General features: G+C 36.8%; 3 protein-coding genes across 6 annotated transcripts in view; 1 reads left to right on the top strand and 2 right to left on the bottom strand.

Annotated features, from left to right (window-relative positions):
• Positions 1-5,163, top strand: part of LOC141435107 (carbohydrate sulfotransferase 11) — a 113,042-nt gene extending 107,879 nt beyond the window's left edge. For all 4 annotated transcript variants that reach the window (XM_074097671.1, XM_074097674.1, XM_074097673.1 and 1 more), the window contains one exon: positions 703-5,163. In XM_074097671.1, coding sequence (XP_073953772.1) covers positions 703-781 — 79 coding nt within the window. In that variant the 3' untranslated portion in view covers positions 782-5,163. The remainder of the gene's footprint in view (positions 1-702) is intronic.
• The window catches only part of LOC141435103 (ADAMTS-like protein 4), a 441,311-nt gene that overhangs the window by 22,850 nt on the left and 402,509 nt on the right, over positions 1-15,952 (bottom strand). The window lies entirely within an intron of this gene.
• PIG-K (Phosphatidylinositol glycan anchor biosynthesis class K) lies at positions 5,254-15,876 on the bottom strand. Its single transcript, XM_074097675.1, has 7 exons — positions 15,683-15,876; positions 15,327-15,605; positions 8,042-8,250; positions 7,747-7,864; positions 7,323-7,433; positions 7,020-7,198; positions 5,254-5,401 (listed from the first exon to the last, which is right to left on the bottom strand). Exons 1-7 carry the CDS (start codon positions 15,755-15,757, stop codon positions 5,329-5,331), a joined length of 1,044 nt encoding a protein of 347 aa, XP_073953776.1. The 5' UTR covers positions 15,758-15,876; the 3' UTR covers positions 5,254-5,328.

Here is a 15,952-nt window from a genome sequence, read left to right as displayed (position 1 = left end):
GTACTATTAAAAGTTCGACGTTCGCTTTATTGCTGCGTCTCTACTTGGCCCTACACAACACTACACAGGGAAAAATTCGAACTTCGTATCTTGCCGTCCCGCTGACGCTAATAATATTTAATACGAGAGTGAGAGGGACGGCACGATACGAACTTCGATTTTCGAATTTCGGAGTAGCCCCCCTGCAGTGTGGATGCCAGACGGTGCTTTAGTGACATGCAGGCACGATATGTTGCATGTGAAAGAAAATGGAAAATTGCAACGTTTAGCGCTTAGTAGGTACTTAACATGCTTTTACCTTTCATGACCTGAATTGTTAGTGTGCAATTTTAATACTTACCTACCCGTAGAAAACTAGCGAATTAGATTTTATATTTTTTTCCAGGCTTTAACAAGATTCCCTTTAACGAACGCCACTTCGTTATTTGTTTGTTGCGCATTAATTAGAGGCGAAAATTGGCGACGTCGATTCTGGGAGGAAATGCACACGATGCACTGCACAGGAATTGACCTTAAAACCGATTACCCACCTTCAAGAAAAATGGTACAAGTTGTATTACGTTGCGGGGTCGTAAAGGTTATGAGAGGCAGTGGTACCTAATCGAGCGTAGCAATATAATATTAGGTACTTGCACGATTTTTCTCGCAGGTGTAAACTAGGCGTCCAATTCAATTGATTGCTAAATACACTTTTTATTCCAGGTACGACTTCCAACTCTTCAACTACACAATAGAGAGTTATTACGAAATCGTGCAAGAGGACGAGGCGAGTCACGGATGAGCATAATTATATAATTTGGCTTCATCATTTTACATAATGCGCACATTAGCATAACGGTGAGCATCGTTGGTGGAACGCACCAATAGGGAAGACTGATTGTTTCCAATAAAAGCGGTCCGTTCGATCGCAGTATTTGTCAATTTGTTGGTCTACAGTTCGTTAGGGGAATGTGCTAACTGGCCTAATCACATTCTTTTTCAATTTAAATTGTATAATTTCAATTCATAACACTTAAATACAGTCAAAGTAAACCTAGTCTCATACCAATACAATTTTTACCTATAATATTGCTGCAATAAATATATTGCACGTTAAGACACCTGACTGTAGACCGAAGCTTACGATAGGTATTATACGGTACCTATAGCACGTACTGGTCACATTTTTTGCGCAAACAGCTAATTGGTCGGCTAATATTTGCAGGATCTAATATCTTTTAATGGACGCGAAACGGGTCTTTGATATTGTTTGTTTGCTGTTAGCACTGGTCGGAACAAGAGCACCATTATTAGTACCTCGATAATATTAAGGGATTGTTTGCACGTAGAAGGCCCGTTATCAGTTTAGCCTGGACGCGGCTTTAGTAGCCATATAAGGGACAACAACGCGCTTTTGTACGGTTTCTATAGACTCTAACCCTTTAAGCATCTTTGAACGTGCACGATTAGCAATGTTGGGAATTCTATAAGCGTTCAAAGGATACTGACCAATTAAGCTGCATGACCATTGGCCAGGCTACTCTTATCTCGAACCAGTTGTTCGGTAAAATTTAATAACATTGTTATAATTTATAATGAGTTGAATAATAAGAATTTTAATGAATTGTTGAACTGGTAGTTACGTAGAGATAGCGAGTTTAGCTGGTATGAGTAGCTGTGTAAATTGTTTTTAGTTTTGTACAGCAGAATACAAAATTCTTAGTGCTTCCATAAGATAAACTTTTATGGAAATAAATTCGACGGTGTACCTTATAATGAAAATTATATTTCACTTTAGTAAGCAGCGGTACCGTTACGTTTTCTGTCAAAAGCGTGGATGGATCTTGTACCAATGACACATCAATATTTTCAATTTAGCGCTGGGTGACTGTGGCATCGAATGAAGGGTGTCAGACAAAAGATATCATCTTTATAAATTGGAACAGTTGAGTGGATAAAATAGCCTTATGACTAGAAATTGTTAAAATAGGTTAGGTACGCTTGTTTATTCGCAAAGAACGCCATTTTTTGCAAAATACATGTTTTAGTGATAAACAAAAGACAATTTCCTAAAATTTGGTACACAAAAGTAAGCGAATAGGTACAAACTTTATCTCCTAAGATTGAATCTAGCTACCGTAGAAACATTGATAGGTTATCTAGTATTTTACTATTCAGTAATTTTGTCAAAGATTTTTATCGATTTGTAAATATTTTGTATCCTACTAGGTATTTTGAATTGTTACATAGTCATGTTAAGGATATTTTTTTGTAAATGCTTGAATCCGAACCCTACGCCCTTGGTCGCACTTTTGTAAATTACTTATATTTAAGTATATAGAATTTGTCCAATAATTAAGAAGTAATTTGTAATGATAATGAAATACAATACCTAGTTATATATGCGAGGATAATCAAAGTTAGCAAATCTAAACAGATAAACAGTACCTATTTTAATTCAATTTAAAAAAGTACCTACATTCCTACAGTACCTACTTTCTGATAAACACAATATGGTAAATTATTGACAGTCAATCAAAGTGAAATTTGATAACGTGACCAGGGTGTCAGGATAGATTTCAAAAAGTTGGACACCTAACTAACTAGCGGTGTACATGGTCCAAGTTTTTGAACTCAACCGTCATTTGCACTGTGGTATTATGTTCCTCATTGAAATCGGTAAATGATTCAAATTATTAACGGGCTTGTTTATGTATTAGTCCATAAGATAATAAGTACATAATTCACAAGCACAATCTACCTACGGCTAAGGAGCGTTTTGAACCAAATATCTTAGTTACCCCAAGTCCTATTTTTAGTTATTTAAAGATAATTTTGTGATATAATTTCAACTATGTGCTAATACGACTTGGCGCCATTTTTAAACATTGGACAAAGAAGAGAATTCATAAGAAATGGATATACCTATTAAAAATTATTTAATTACGTACGAAAATAAAATAATACAACTGTTTCAAGTCGTACTGGTACCTACATCAAACATTATTTTTCCAATCAACCCTACTTGAAAAAATCAACCTAAGTCGGTGTCATGTAAAATACAAGTTTTGAACGAAACTAATGGTTTTTTTGGATTATTAATGTGATGTTTTACAACTGCTAAAGTTATTTAAGATGTTTTTTATTATTATTTATAGATGAAATAAGTACATACACGGTTTCATATTTACAATTATTTATAAGTATTTTTGTGGGAATGCCTGTACAATTTGTAACGTTATATTTAACTAAGTTGTTTCCAAAAAAGGAACAAATTGTTATTAAGTATTTAATTATTAAAGCATCATATTTTGTAAATACCTAAGTCTGCCTAGTCATACGGCTAAATAATGATTTTAAGCTAAATAGTGCTAAAACTTAGTAAAGTCTCCAGACCAGTTATCTATTCCTAGTATAGATAGTGCCACGAGAGTTGAAATGAATGATTACACACACAGCTACAAAAATAATTATTACACATGTTTTTTTATATTCGACTGGATGGCAAACGAGCAAGTGGGCCTCCTGATGGTAAGAGATCACCACCGCCCATAAACATCTGCAACACCAGGGGTATTGCAGATGCGTTGCCAACCTAGAGGCCTAAGATGGGATACCTCATGTGTCAGTAATTTCACCGGCTGTCTTGCTCTCCACGCCGAAACACAACAGTGCAAGCACTGCACTGTTGCTTGTTGTTGCTGTTGCTTGTTGCTTGCTTGTTGTATCTGTGTGTGTCATTCACTTCAACTCTCGTGGCACTACCTATACCTAATATGCAGTCAGCATTTTACATACTACATATATCTATTTCCTTATCACATGAATAGTTCCAAATACTGATGTACTTACTAAGTAATATGAATTACATAAAAACTTGGATGTTTGAAACAGATTGAACTCAAACTTCGTTAATTTTAAAGTTCTAAATAGTCTATGATAGATAAGTGTTAATGACCAAGATGTTGGTTGAAAGTCTACTCGTAGATACTACAGTAAGAGCCATAATTATGTTATCATCTCCCTTTAAATAAGAAGGAGAGGTGATTTTAAAACTCTCAAGCCAGCCAAGTAAACCCTAAAAATAATTCATTTTAAGATACATACATAGATTACACAAAGCGCAAGCCCCAATAATTTATTCGTAAGAGAGATGATGAGCCTGTGTCTGAAGATAATAAAAAAAACTTTTTATTTAGGTACTTGTACCTAGCCTTGGTGTCAATCTTTCCAATTTTTTACACTTCGTAGCGCCAGGACGCGTTACGGTTTCAGAACGCTATATTACGCGCAGACATTAAAAAATGCTATATTGAGGGTTTTCACTGAGGCGAAATACCGCTAGATGGCGTTAGTATCGTGAGGTCCGTTTGACTTCATTTAGCTATTTATTTAACCAATCACGAGCAAACGCCATCTAGCGATTATTTATTGAAAACCCTCTTTCGATCACAGTCCATACAAAAAATAACGGCCCCGTACACAGTTGAAGCCATAATTAATGTTTTAGAACTATTAGTAAACGATGTTTGATGCCTATGTACTAAATATGGAAGGCCAAAAAGACATATTGATATCTTTTTACAAATTTCACATCAGAGTTTTAAAAACCTTGCGATTCGGGCAATATTTTTGCGATTTGTATGGCAACGACTACCATGACATGACCATGACAAGGCGATGACAAAATAACCGGGTACTTGATGGCCCCAGACTTATGGCCGACACATTAAGGGGAATAATAATAATGGAATAAACCAAAATAGTGTAAAATTATTCGTACAAAACAGAATTTTATTTATTTTAATAAATAATACTTTGCGGCGTTGCTATCTTAAGTAATCATTATAATGGTATCAAGTGTAAATGTTGCCCGTGAAAGAATTGCTCATGGCGTTAATAACTCTGGTCTTTTACAATTTCTTATTTCTTTAATAGAAAACTCTGCATGTATAGTAAATATGGAAAGAATATGTAGGTAAATTAGACCAAAAAGACATGGCCTATGATCGTAACTGAAATGGTGCTATAGTCGTTTAGATTATGATCTCATATCAGATTGAGATGTGGATGCAGTGTGTTGCTTGTATTAGATTCCAGCAGTAACTGAATCGGTTGTGTTACGTAATGTTACAGAAAATAATTATTCTTAGTACTTATAGAGAATTAAATTATTTAATATTTCATGAGTATATTACTTCTATATCCCAAGTTCCTAAAAGATAAACACTGAGCTACAATAGAGAAACAATTGAGTCAAATGAAAACGACAGATTAAAAATTTAAATGCAAATTTATTAATACCTTTGTTCTTAACACACTCTTTGGGCTAGTTTTGTATGCAGCCAGTTAGTCTGATTGCAGTAAATGCACGGGGAACTGTGGTAGGTAGCTGCGTTTCTCTGGCACTTTTGGTTTATGTCTGAAACAAGTTAATAGGCATGTTTACAAGCTTTTATTTAACACCTTTAACCTTTTCGCCGCCACGTCAAATATAAAAGACATCACCCATACGCCAGGCTTCTATATTGCAATGCCTAAAATTGAACCTTAACACAACTGAACAAAGGTTGCTTTTGCATTGAAGTAATGGACGTATATATATGTCGTTGGCGTGGAACCTGCGGTGCGTATATATGAGTCGTTGGCGTCGAAAAGGTTAAATCTAGCAGTTAAATTTAAATTCCGGGGTTTTAAAAAACCGTGGAAATTCCTAAAAATTACATTGTCTTCATTACCGTTGCAAAAAAACACCCTCGCCACATTTCCCTTAACATAGCGGTTGTAATTTCAGGGTTTTATCCCGATCCCGTGGATACTAATATTATAAATGTGAAAGTGTGTTTGTATGTTTGTCCGTCTTTCACATCGAAACGGCGCGATGGATTGACGTGATTTTTTGGCATAGAGATCGATTATGGGCCAGAGAGTTATATATACTATCCCGGAAAAGGCACAGTTCCCGAGGGAACAGCGCGCGATAACCGAATTACACGCGGGCGAAGCCGCGGGCAAAAGCAAGTATCGAGATAAAAAGTAGAGTAGCATATGTGTTATTCCAGACGTCAACCTAACTATACCGGGTGGGCCCTGTAACATGAGCAAAAAATTAAAACAGGTTCTGCTACTCATATGGACCTACTTTAGTTCTGCAACTTTCAAAAATTAAGTTACTTTATCATTACGTTTATTCCTAACAAATTAAATGGTATTTTCACATCGCCTGTCATGTTACAAAATGACGGATTTCGCAATACATTGCTTGTCCAATTAAACTTTAAACTATAATAAAAATCATAATACAAGTTATTTTCAAAAGTTACGAGTATAGAACTGGATTAGTTCAAGATGAATAGTGGAAGCTGTGGTTTTTTTTTTGTTCGTGATACAGGGCCCACCTTGTATACACAAGTCAATCCAAATCAGTCCATCCGTTTTAGCGTGAAGGATTACTCCGAAACTTCACATTTATAATATTAGTAGGATGGAATGTTTTCATAGGTTTGGAAGTTAATTAGGTATTATAAGTTGTCTTCTAATCTCGCAACGCAAGTAGAATTTCATCTACTTCTATACTTGCGCGTGTACGCGCGCACAGGTACGGTTTTGTTTTCTTCGAGCGTTGACACGCGTGTTCGATTTAATGTTGCGCGTGTAAGCGCATTTGCCAAGAACGAGCGTATACGCGCAGAAAAAAACGTTAGTCTGAAACCGCCCTTAACCTCTTCACTGCCACAAAACAAACGAAGTGATGTGCTCTGTACGCCACAGAAAAAATTGCGACAAATCAACTTGATTTTTAATTCCATTGCAGAAGGATTAATTTCGAGTTGAATGTTGGTCATGTATAGATGACCATGGCTTGTGAGGCATTCCATTGGCTGTCACGACTGGATGGTCCTAGCAGTGAAGACGCTAAACCTCACAGTGGAGGAAAATCATTCATCGTGGTGTTGGACTACTTTTTCGTCAAGTAGTATGATAATATGTCGTTATAGCAGGGTAATGGTTTAAAAAGTTCATGATATCATCCGACTTACTCCTCGTTCTTCTTCTTTCGCTTGGGAACGTCGATTACATCGATAGCATCTTTGGTGACGATGACGCGCCGCACGGACCCGAAGAAGTCCGTAATGGGCACCCGGGCGGGGTCCCGCTTGAACAGGTCGCGGCGAACGCCCACGGTCGACAGACAGGCGCTTTTGGGGCACACTGCTAGCTGAAATTCAACAGAATAACACCTATATCAAACTAGCATAACAACCGCGGCTTTGCTCACATAAAACATTAGAAAACTAAAAAAAAACAAATAAGTACACAGCTAAAAAATAAATTATACTTACAAATTCGGACATAGTCCTTTTAGTATTAGGATGGACATTCTCCAGGAATTCCAGAACATAGTATGTGTATCTGTCTATGATGTATACACCAATCGCTGAGTCCACATGATGCTGAAAAATATTTAATAGAAATAGAAATATTTTATTCGCTCTTCGCACGTTAAGTATATAAAACATAGAATAAAAATACATAAAAAAAACAATATGCGAAATCGCCAAACGGTCCCAGCTCAGCATAGTGTTGGCCATGTAGGCCAACGCTGGTCTTCCGCTGTGACCGCATTTTACATTTACTTTTTTTATTTTGTTCATCTTGTAATGCATGTCATTAATCAGCATGCCATTTAAAGTTAAAAGGTTTCACAAGTGTAAATGATGTCATTAAAATATTTTTTAATATTTACAGCATTTAGATAATACTTACAGATAATGAATCTTCTCCAACTAAACTACTTGCAGTTGCTAGAATGTTGGGAGAATAGAACTTTTCGTACATAGACGAAGCTTGGCACGTATCTATGATGAAAAATATCTCATTGTACCTAAAAAAGAAAAAAACACTTTTCTGATGTATGACTCAAATATGAATTTACAGGTTTTAAAAAATAAATGTTTTGAATAAAATCATTTTCCAATGAAAAAAAAAAAACCAACAAAAGATAACACCAAATATGCAAGTTCTCGCAAACTCAACAAGATTTATTGAAAAAAAAATTCACCTCTTTTTCTGCCACATCTGTTCAAGTGCATCGGCTAGCTCCTGGCTGGTGACTTCTTCGGAGTCTTGGAATTTGAGGAAGCCATCTCCACCATGACCAGTCAGGTAAATCAGGATGTTGCTGCCTGCATCAGTGAGCAGCCTCTTGGAACGAGGAGTGTCAGGAGGTAGACGGCCCGTGAGGAGGCGGACAAAGTTCTCTACTGACACCTGAAGTAGTGTTATGGTTATAGTAAATATTAATAAAAGCGTATGACGTAATAGAACACAGTACGCAAGTGATTGCTAATTTCACCGCATCTATTAGTCTAGCGATGGATCAGCGGTATATGATAGGGCTGGGAATTCGATGACGCCAGTTCGAATCCAGTAACCCGGAACATCTTTTTGTATTTTAATTTGTGTGATTAAAATGGTGTTTTGTAGATGAGGGTGAGGTCATTTACTTGAGATTCATTCCTCTGCAATTATCGAAGCAGACACCTTGTGTCTCGTGTAATCGTGTTAGAATTAAGAAGCAACATTTACCCACAAATTCTTGTGCAGTATAATCATGATGGTTAATTGTTGGTTAAAGTATTAGATTCACCGATACAGGAAATTAATAAATTCCTATTTTGTGTGTGTAACCATTACTACGGCGAAGGGGTAAGTTTAGAAATGGAAGCTCAATCTAGATTAAGATTAGTGTAGATAAATTAGACAGTTAATTTATTATCATTGTTCTAGCCTATGGAAATGCCCTTCGGATATTATTCAGTAGCAACTTGAGGACAAGTGTAGTATTTAAGCTAGCCGGCGGCATATCGGCATTGTAATTAAAGGATTGGCAGGGGTCCAGGTCTACGTGCTAAACCCTCCTGGCGCTCAACATTAATTTAATTAGCTTTAGTTTAAACTTAATTTAGATTTAATTACCAAATAGTGTTGTTAGCTCCTTAACAATAGATTAAATTAATATACTTGCAAACCGTCTACTTTTATTGTATAGTATGATAGTCATTACCATAAATAGGCATAACAAATAGCGCCCAACGTAAAAGATAACGCTTGGACATTTAAATTAAGGAGGTTGACTAGTTTTGTTTTTCATTTTTTTGTTACTTTTATTATAAATATGAATTGTTAGTAGGTTTTTTGATTGTTTCTTTTATGTCTTTAGTTATATGTTTTGTTATTGAATTTGGTGTATACTTAAATTTGGTGTTACATGGATGTTACAGACGTACTTGATTTTACTACGGGAGGTCAATTTACGTGTACCCACATTTTAGATTTCAAAATTTAACTATCCGTTTTTATATCACATATTATAATTCATCAGAATTCATTAATTTTATTGCAAGTTACCATATTTCTACTGTAAAAATTCTTCTAAATCACAATGGATCCCACCTATTTATTAAAGGATGAACTGGAGTACGAACTGGTGTCCCGCGGAATAAAAGTTAAAAGTACTGCACCCGTTATGAGAAGATTATTGCGCGAAATTATTCTCAGTGAACAGGACGGAGGTTTTCTGAAAGAAGTTAAAGCTCCTGACTACAGTTCACAAAGTGTTAAGTTAGAATTGGAAGTATGTGCGGCGAAACTTAGTACACTTGCGAATTACATTTCTGAAATTGTAGGTAAACCGGATAGGTCTTTATTTAAACGGTTGATTTCCAGGCTGTATCACGTCCAAAATAGATTAAATCTAATAGAACATGATACCGAAGATAACGGTATTCGCAAGGAGGGTCTGAAACAACAGTGCCAGGTTTTATTACAAAAATTAGAAGGGCAAGATGATTTAGTGGAGGATGATGTTTTAACAGCAGGTGATAAAGAGGTCTTACAAGAGACGTTAGGGGACTTAGGAGCACAAATCATAGAAAAGTTACAAATCAAAGAAGGTATGCCTACAGGCACGGGGGACAGGCAGGCAGGAAATACTGGCTCGAACGAGCGGGAGACGGGGGACAATAACAAGAATGTTAGTTTCGTGACAGGACAGTGGGATAATGAAAGAGGTAGAAGAGCTAATTTTTTTAGACATTCTACGGTAGAGGAAGAGTTTCCTATACGCAAGCTGGTGCCTATACATCAATGGGGCTTAAAATTTTCAGGGGGCAATAATATGAGTGTAAATGCATTTTTGGAAAGAGTTTCAGAACTCAAAGATGCCAGAAACGCTACAGACATTGACTTATGGCGCTATGCCATAGATTTTTTCGAAGGAGACGCGCTAATTTGGTATAGGGCTAATAAAGAATATGCTAATAGCTGGGAAGAGTTAGTCATACTCATGAAACGTACCTTTCAGATGCCATTTTACCAGGAAGAACTTTTGGGTGAAATAAGAGCTAGGACACAAGGTGGTGAGGAGTCGGTACTAATATTCATAGCCGTAATGCAAAATATGTTCAAAAGGTTGCCAGTTAAAATACCTGAAGTTGAACAAGTACAAATTGTGTTAAAAAACCTACAACCGTACTATCAGAGAGCTGTATGCAGGGACATGTTTAGTTCTATACCTGACCTAGTTAATGTACTTAGAATAGTAGAGCGAACAAAAATCAACTGCGATAACTTTCAGCAACCTAAGGCCATGCGAAACGTATTAGAACCAGACCTGGCGTATAGATCTGAAGATACAGCCATATTTGAGGTAAAAGACATTGAGGTAGCGGAAGGTAGGTCTGGTCCTGCGAGTAGCAAGCGTTGTTGGAATTGCCGAGAAAGTGGTCATTTGTTTAGGGAGTGTAGCATACCAAAGCAGCGTCTTTTCTGCTATAAATGTGGACGTTTCGGCGTTACAACGAAAGACTGCGAGTGTAAGGGAAACGCACAGGGGAGAAATTTAAACACTGCCACTTAGATCTCTCCCCAGGTCAAAGTAGTAAAGAGTGGCAGGATTGGCTTTCTATAGTAAGGATATTTTTTAACAATAGCGATAGCGAGCTATGCCCATTGTTAATTAAGAAACAGGGTGATAATAGATCTTATTTAAGGGTAGACATTTTAGGCTCACAATTTGAGGGGTTACTTGACTCTGGTGCAAATCGGACGGTTATGAACCAACAATTTGCAAATAGGTTATTCACACTGGGCTTAAGGGCTACCAAGATGCAACCAGTAGGGGTTGCAACTGCGGATGGGTTTACACACAATATTACGGAAATTATTGATGTGCCCATTCGTGTTGATGATCAGTTCCAGGTATTTCCGACTATGATTATGCCTCATCTCACACAGCAGTTAATATTTGGCAAAGATTTTTTTGAAAAATTCGGTATACAATTTCATTTTAAGACTAACGTCACATGTAACATGCCACAGTTACAAGCAATCGATGTTAAGGATCCAGTCATCATCTCTAGGGAAAATCTCAACATCGAACAACATCAGGCACTGACTGAGGTAATTCAAAACATGAAACAATCAGTAGGCGTCGGATTGGGTCAGACTAGTGTTTTAAAGCATAACATTGACACATCGCATAATAAACCTATACACCAAAAGCAATATAACTTCTCACCTGTTGTTAAAAAGGAAATTGAAAAGGAAGTTGATGAAATGATAAAATTAGGAGTAATTGAACCATCGTTTAGCTCATGGTGCTCACCAGTACTGATAGTAAAAAAACCTAATGGTGCTAACCGACTGTGTTTAGATAGTAGACAGCTGAACCGAATTACAAAAAGAGATACCTACCCTTTACCTAGGGTTACGAATGTCATTGATAATTTGCGCAATGCAAAATTTTTGAGCACGATAGACTTAAGGTCAGCCTTTTGGCAAATACAGCTGGAAGATAGCAGCAAAGAGAAGACGGCTTTTGCGGTTCCGGGTAAGGGACTATATCAATTTAGAGTGATGCCATTTGGGTTGGTGAATGCATCGCAAACTCAGCAGCGATTAATGGACATTTTGTTTCATTCTGAAGAAGAGAAAGTGTGGGCATATCTAGACGATATTGTCATTTGCTCAGCTGACTTTGATGAGCACTTGCGGCTACTAAAAAAGGTCACAGATATCTTAAAGGCAGCCAACTTAACAATAAATGTGGACAAGTGCCAATTTGCTAGGCCCAGTCTACGTTACCTAGGATATATAATAGATAAGGACGGTCTCAGAACTGATCCAGAAAAGGTAGAGGCCATCATTAATTTCCCCCGTCCAAAAACCTTCACCGAGTTAAAACGTTTCATTGGTCTTGCAAGTTGGTATAGAAGATTTGTCAAGGATTTTTCGATAGTAGCAGCTCCGTTACATAACTTAACTAAAGGGAAGAAACCCAAAACGCTTAAATGGACAATAGAAGCGGAATTGGCATTCTCGAAGTTAAAAACGTTACTTACAACTACGCCTGTAGTAACTTGCCCCGATTACTCTAAACCCTTTCTGATACAGTGTGACGCATCTAATATAGGTATTGGGGCAGTACTTTGTCAAAAGTCCAATGGTACGGATCAGCCCATAGCGTATTTAAGTCGTAAGCTAAACAATCGAGAGGCAAAGTACTCCACTTCGGAAAGGGAATTACTAAGTGTCGTCTACGCAATAGAGAAATTTAGGCCTTATATTGACGGAACTCGTTTTACGGTTGTGACTGATCACAGTGCACTTCTTTGGCTCCATAAGATGAAAGACCCTCATGGCAGACTTGCACGTTGGGCTATGAAATTACAACAGTTCGATTTTGATGTAATTCACAGACCAGGTAAATGCCACGTGGTTCCGGACGCATTGTCTAGAGGTTTATCAAGGACCACAATAGAGATGGATATTATTGAAATACAGGAGCAGCATAAAGACAGGTGGTATCAACGTAAAGTAGCAGACATTCGCACACATAAACAAGATGGAGATTGGATAGTAGAAAATGGATTGCTGTTTAAGAGAGTTCCGATGAAACAGTTTCCAAATAGCGATGATTTATGGAAATTATTTGTACCGGAACCTCTGCGAGCCAAAGTTTTCGAAGAATGCCATGATAACCCTACATCAGGTCATTTAGGTATTCGAAAGACATTTTTTAAGATAAGGCAGAAATATTACTGGCATAATATGCTAAGAGATGTTAAGCAATACGTAAAAGAATGCGACACTTGTGCTAGTCACAAAGTATCACAGAAATTACCTTTAGGGCAAATGGGACCACATAGAGAAGTATCTCAACCTTGGCAAGTTGTGGCGATGGATTTGATGGGACCCTTTCCGAAAAGCAAAAAATGCAATACGGTATTGCTAGTCATAACATGTTTATTTAGCAAATTTTCATTGTTGTTCCCTCTTCGTTCTGGTAAAGCTGACAAGATTTGTAATATTCTAAGAGCGCAAATTCTATTGTATGGAGCACCCAAATTGATTATATGTGATAATGCTAAACAATTCCAATCACACTTATTTAAGGAAGTAGCCAACCAATATAACTCCACGATATGCTATACCCCCCACTACCATCCACAGAGTAATAATACGGAGCGCGTAAATAGGGTTATCGGTACCATGATTGCTACTTACACTGATTCCAAGAAACACAATGAATGGGATATCCATCTGGATGAAATAGGACATGCTATTAGGACAGCAGTACATGAAGCTACAGGTTTTACACCATCATATCTGTTTTTTGGCAGAGAAACCTCGGTCCCCAATCCTATCAAAGCGGAACTTCATGATAAGGTAGATTCGGACATAAACATTCAGTTAAATACGGCTAGTTATATTCAACGCCTGCAGGAAAGAGATCATAATTACAAGTATGTAAAGGAAAGGATTATAAAGGCACATTACGATAGTAGTAAACATTATAATCTTAGAACAAGACCAGGTACGTTTCAGATAGGTGATACAGTTTGGAAAAAAACTAAATACTTATCAAATGCTAGAAAAAAGTTTATGGCGAAATTAGCACCGAAATTCGAAAGAGCCATCATTGTAGGCAAACTTTCGAATAACATTTTTCTGTTAAATAATGTTTACGGCAAAGCGATCGGGACGTGGCACATAAAAGATCTCAAAGAGTACGTTAAAAAATAAATAAATATGTAATTTATTTATTTTCTTGAGGGAGGAGGTATGTTATGGTCATAGTAAATATTAATAAAAGCGTATGACGTAATAGAACACAGTACGCAAGTGATTGCTAATTTCACCGCATCTATTAGTCTAGCGATGGATCAGCGGTATATGATAGGGCTGGGAATTCGATGACGCCAGTTCGAATCCAGTAACCCGGAACATCTTTTTGTATTTTAATTTGTGTGATTAAAATGGTGTTTGGTAGATGAGGGTGAGGTCATTTACTTGAGATTCATTCCTCTGCAATTATCGAAGCAGACACCTTGTGTCTCGTGTAATCGTGTTAGAATTAAGAAGCAACATTTACCCACAAATTCTTGTGCAGTATAATCATGATGGTTAATTGTTGGTTAAAGTATTAGATTCACCGATACAGGGAATTAATAAATTCCTATTTTGTGTGTGTAACCATTACTACGGCGAAGGGGTAAGTTTAGAAATGTAAGCTCAATGTAGATTAAGATTAGTGTAGATAAATTAGACAGTTAATTTATTATCATTGTTCTAGCCTATGGAAATGCCCTTCGGATATTATTCAGTAGCAACTTGAGGACAAGTGTAGTATTTAAGCTAGCCGGCGGCATATCGGCATTGTAATTAAAGGATTGGCAGGGGTCCAGGTCTACGTGCTAAACCCTCCTGGCGCTCAACATTAATTTAATTAGCTTTAGTTTAAACTTAATTTAGATTTAATTACCAAATAGTGTTGTTAGCTCCTTAACAATAGATTAAATTAATATACTTGCAAACCGTCTACTTTTATTGTATAGTATGATAGTCATTACCATAAATAGGCATAACAGTAGCATTGGTGATATACAGTTGAGTTCTTATATTTTTAAGCAAAAATATGTGAACATGACTATTGTTAACGGTGTAGATGCATGGTCAGATATTTTTGATTGAATTTTTGCTCAGAGGTATAAGGACTTGACTGTACAAGTTGTCATATAATGAATACAGAATATTCAAGCCAGTGGTTGGGCTAGGTTAAATTTAGAAAAACGGTAATACCAAAAAAAAAAGGTATTAAAAGTGTAAAGGTTTTTCAAGATATTTTGAATCATGATTCATGATTTAATGGTTTTCTATAATTAATTTTAAGCCAGTTTCCTGTTTATTATTCCTTACATGCGGAACATTCATATAATTGTCTGAGCTAATATCAATTATAGATTCTTGGCATAATCTTACTTGTTCTAAACTAGTAATCTTACCTCATAACCCCTATAATCCACTTCAACATCATCCCCATACACATTTATCTGTTCATGTGCATTGTTAAAAATAGTCGCAGGACGCGGGTTCCTCGGGTTGCACGCCATATCGTCAGATATCATCAGAATGATCTGACTGTCCGGTATACCCAGGCGTTTGACACTACGGTAAATAGACAATACGTTGGCTACATGTCGGTAATTAAACCAGAATCGAGACGTGTCCACCAACACAGCCCAGTTGTTTGTGTGATTCGACTTTTGAAACTGTGCCGGAATCTGAAATTACATTTTCATACATGAAAAAGATGTTATGGTTATGAAGTTGACAATTTTAGACGAGAAAAATGTTTTACCTCTACTGCGAAAATTTGTGGCAAAGTAGTTGTGATTGCTAAGAAAAGCAAAGATGGTATTTTTGTTAAAACCATTTTGTAGACGATAATTATGAGTTACGAGTAATAAATCAATGAAAAAAATTATTAGAATTCAGTGCGGCGAGAACGATTTATTTTATTTATCAGCTGTCACTGTCACTGTCAGACACTGTCAGTATGTCATGTCATCCATCTGTCAAGTCAAGTGACAAAAAGTGCGGCCTCTTGCTTGCACCCGCACCCGCTTGT

The sequence above is a fragment of the Choristoneura fumiferana genome, chromosome 14, assembly GCF_025370935.1.
Source record: "Choristoneura fumiferana chromosome 14, NRCan_CFum_1, whole genome shotgun sequence".
Classification (NCBI taxonomy): Eukaryota; Metazoa; Arthropoda; class Insecta; order Lepidoptera; family Tortricidae; genus Choristoneura; species Choristoneura fumiferana.
This window is presented reverse-complemented; position numbering and strand designations above follow the sequence as displayed.

Excerpts from the sequence above, each read along its gene's own strand:
- PIG-K (XM_074097675.1), bottom strand. The coding sequence starts at position 15,757 with ATGGTTTTAACAAAAATACCATCTTTGCTTTTCTTAGCAATCACAACT. Across the intron at positions 15,606-15,682 it reads CACAAATTTTCGCAGTAGAG|ATTCCGGCACAGTTTCAAAA; the intron begins GTAAAACATTTT and ends ATGTAATTTCAG. Across the intron at positions 7,865-8,041 it reads CAGATGTGGCAGAAAAAGAG|GTACAATGAGATATTTTTCA; the intron begins GTGAATTTTTTT and ends TTTCTTTTTTAG.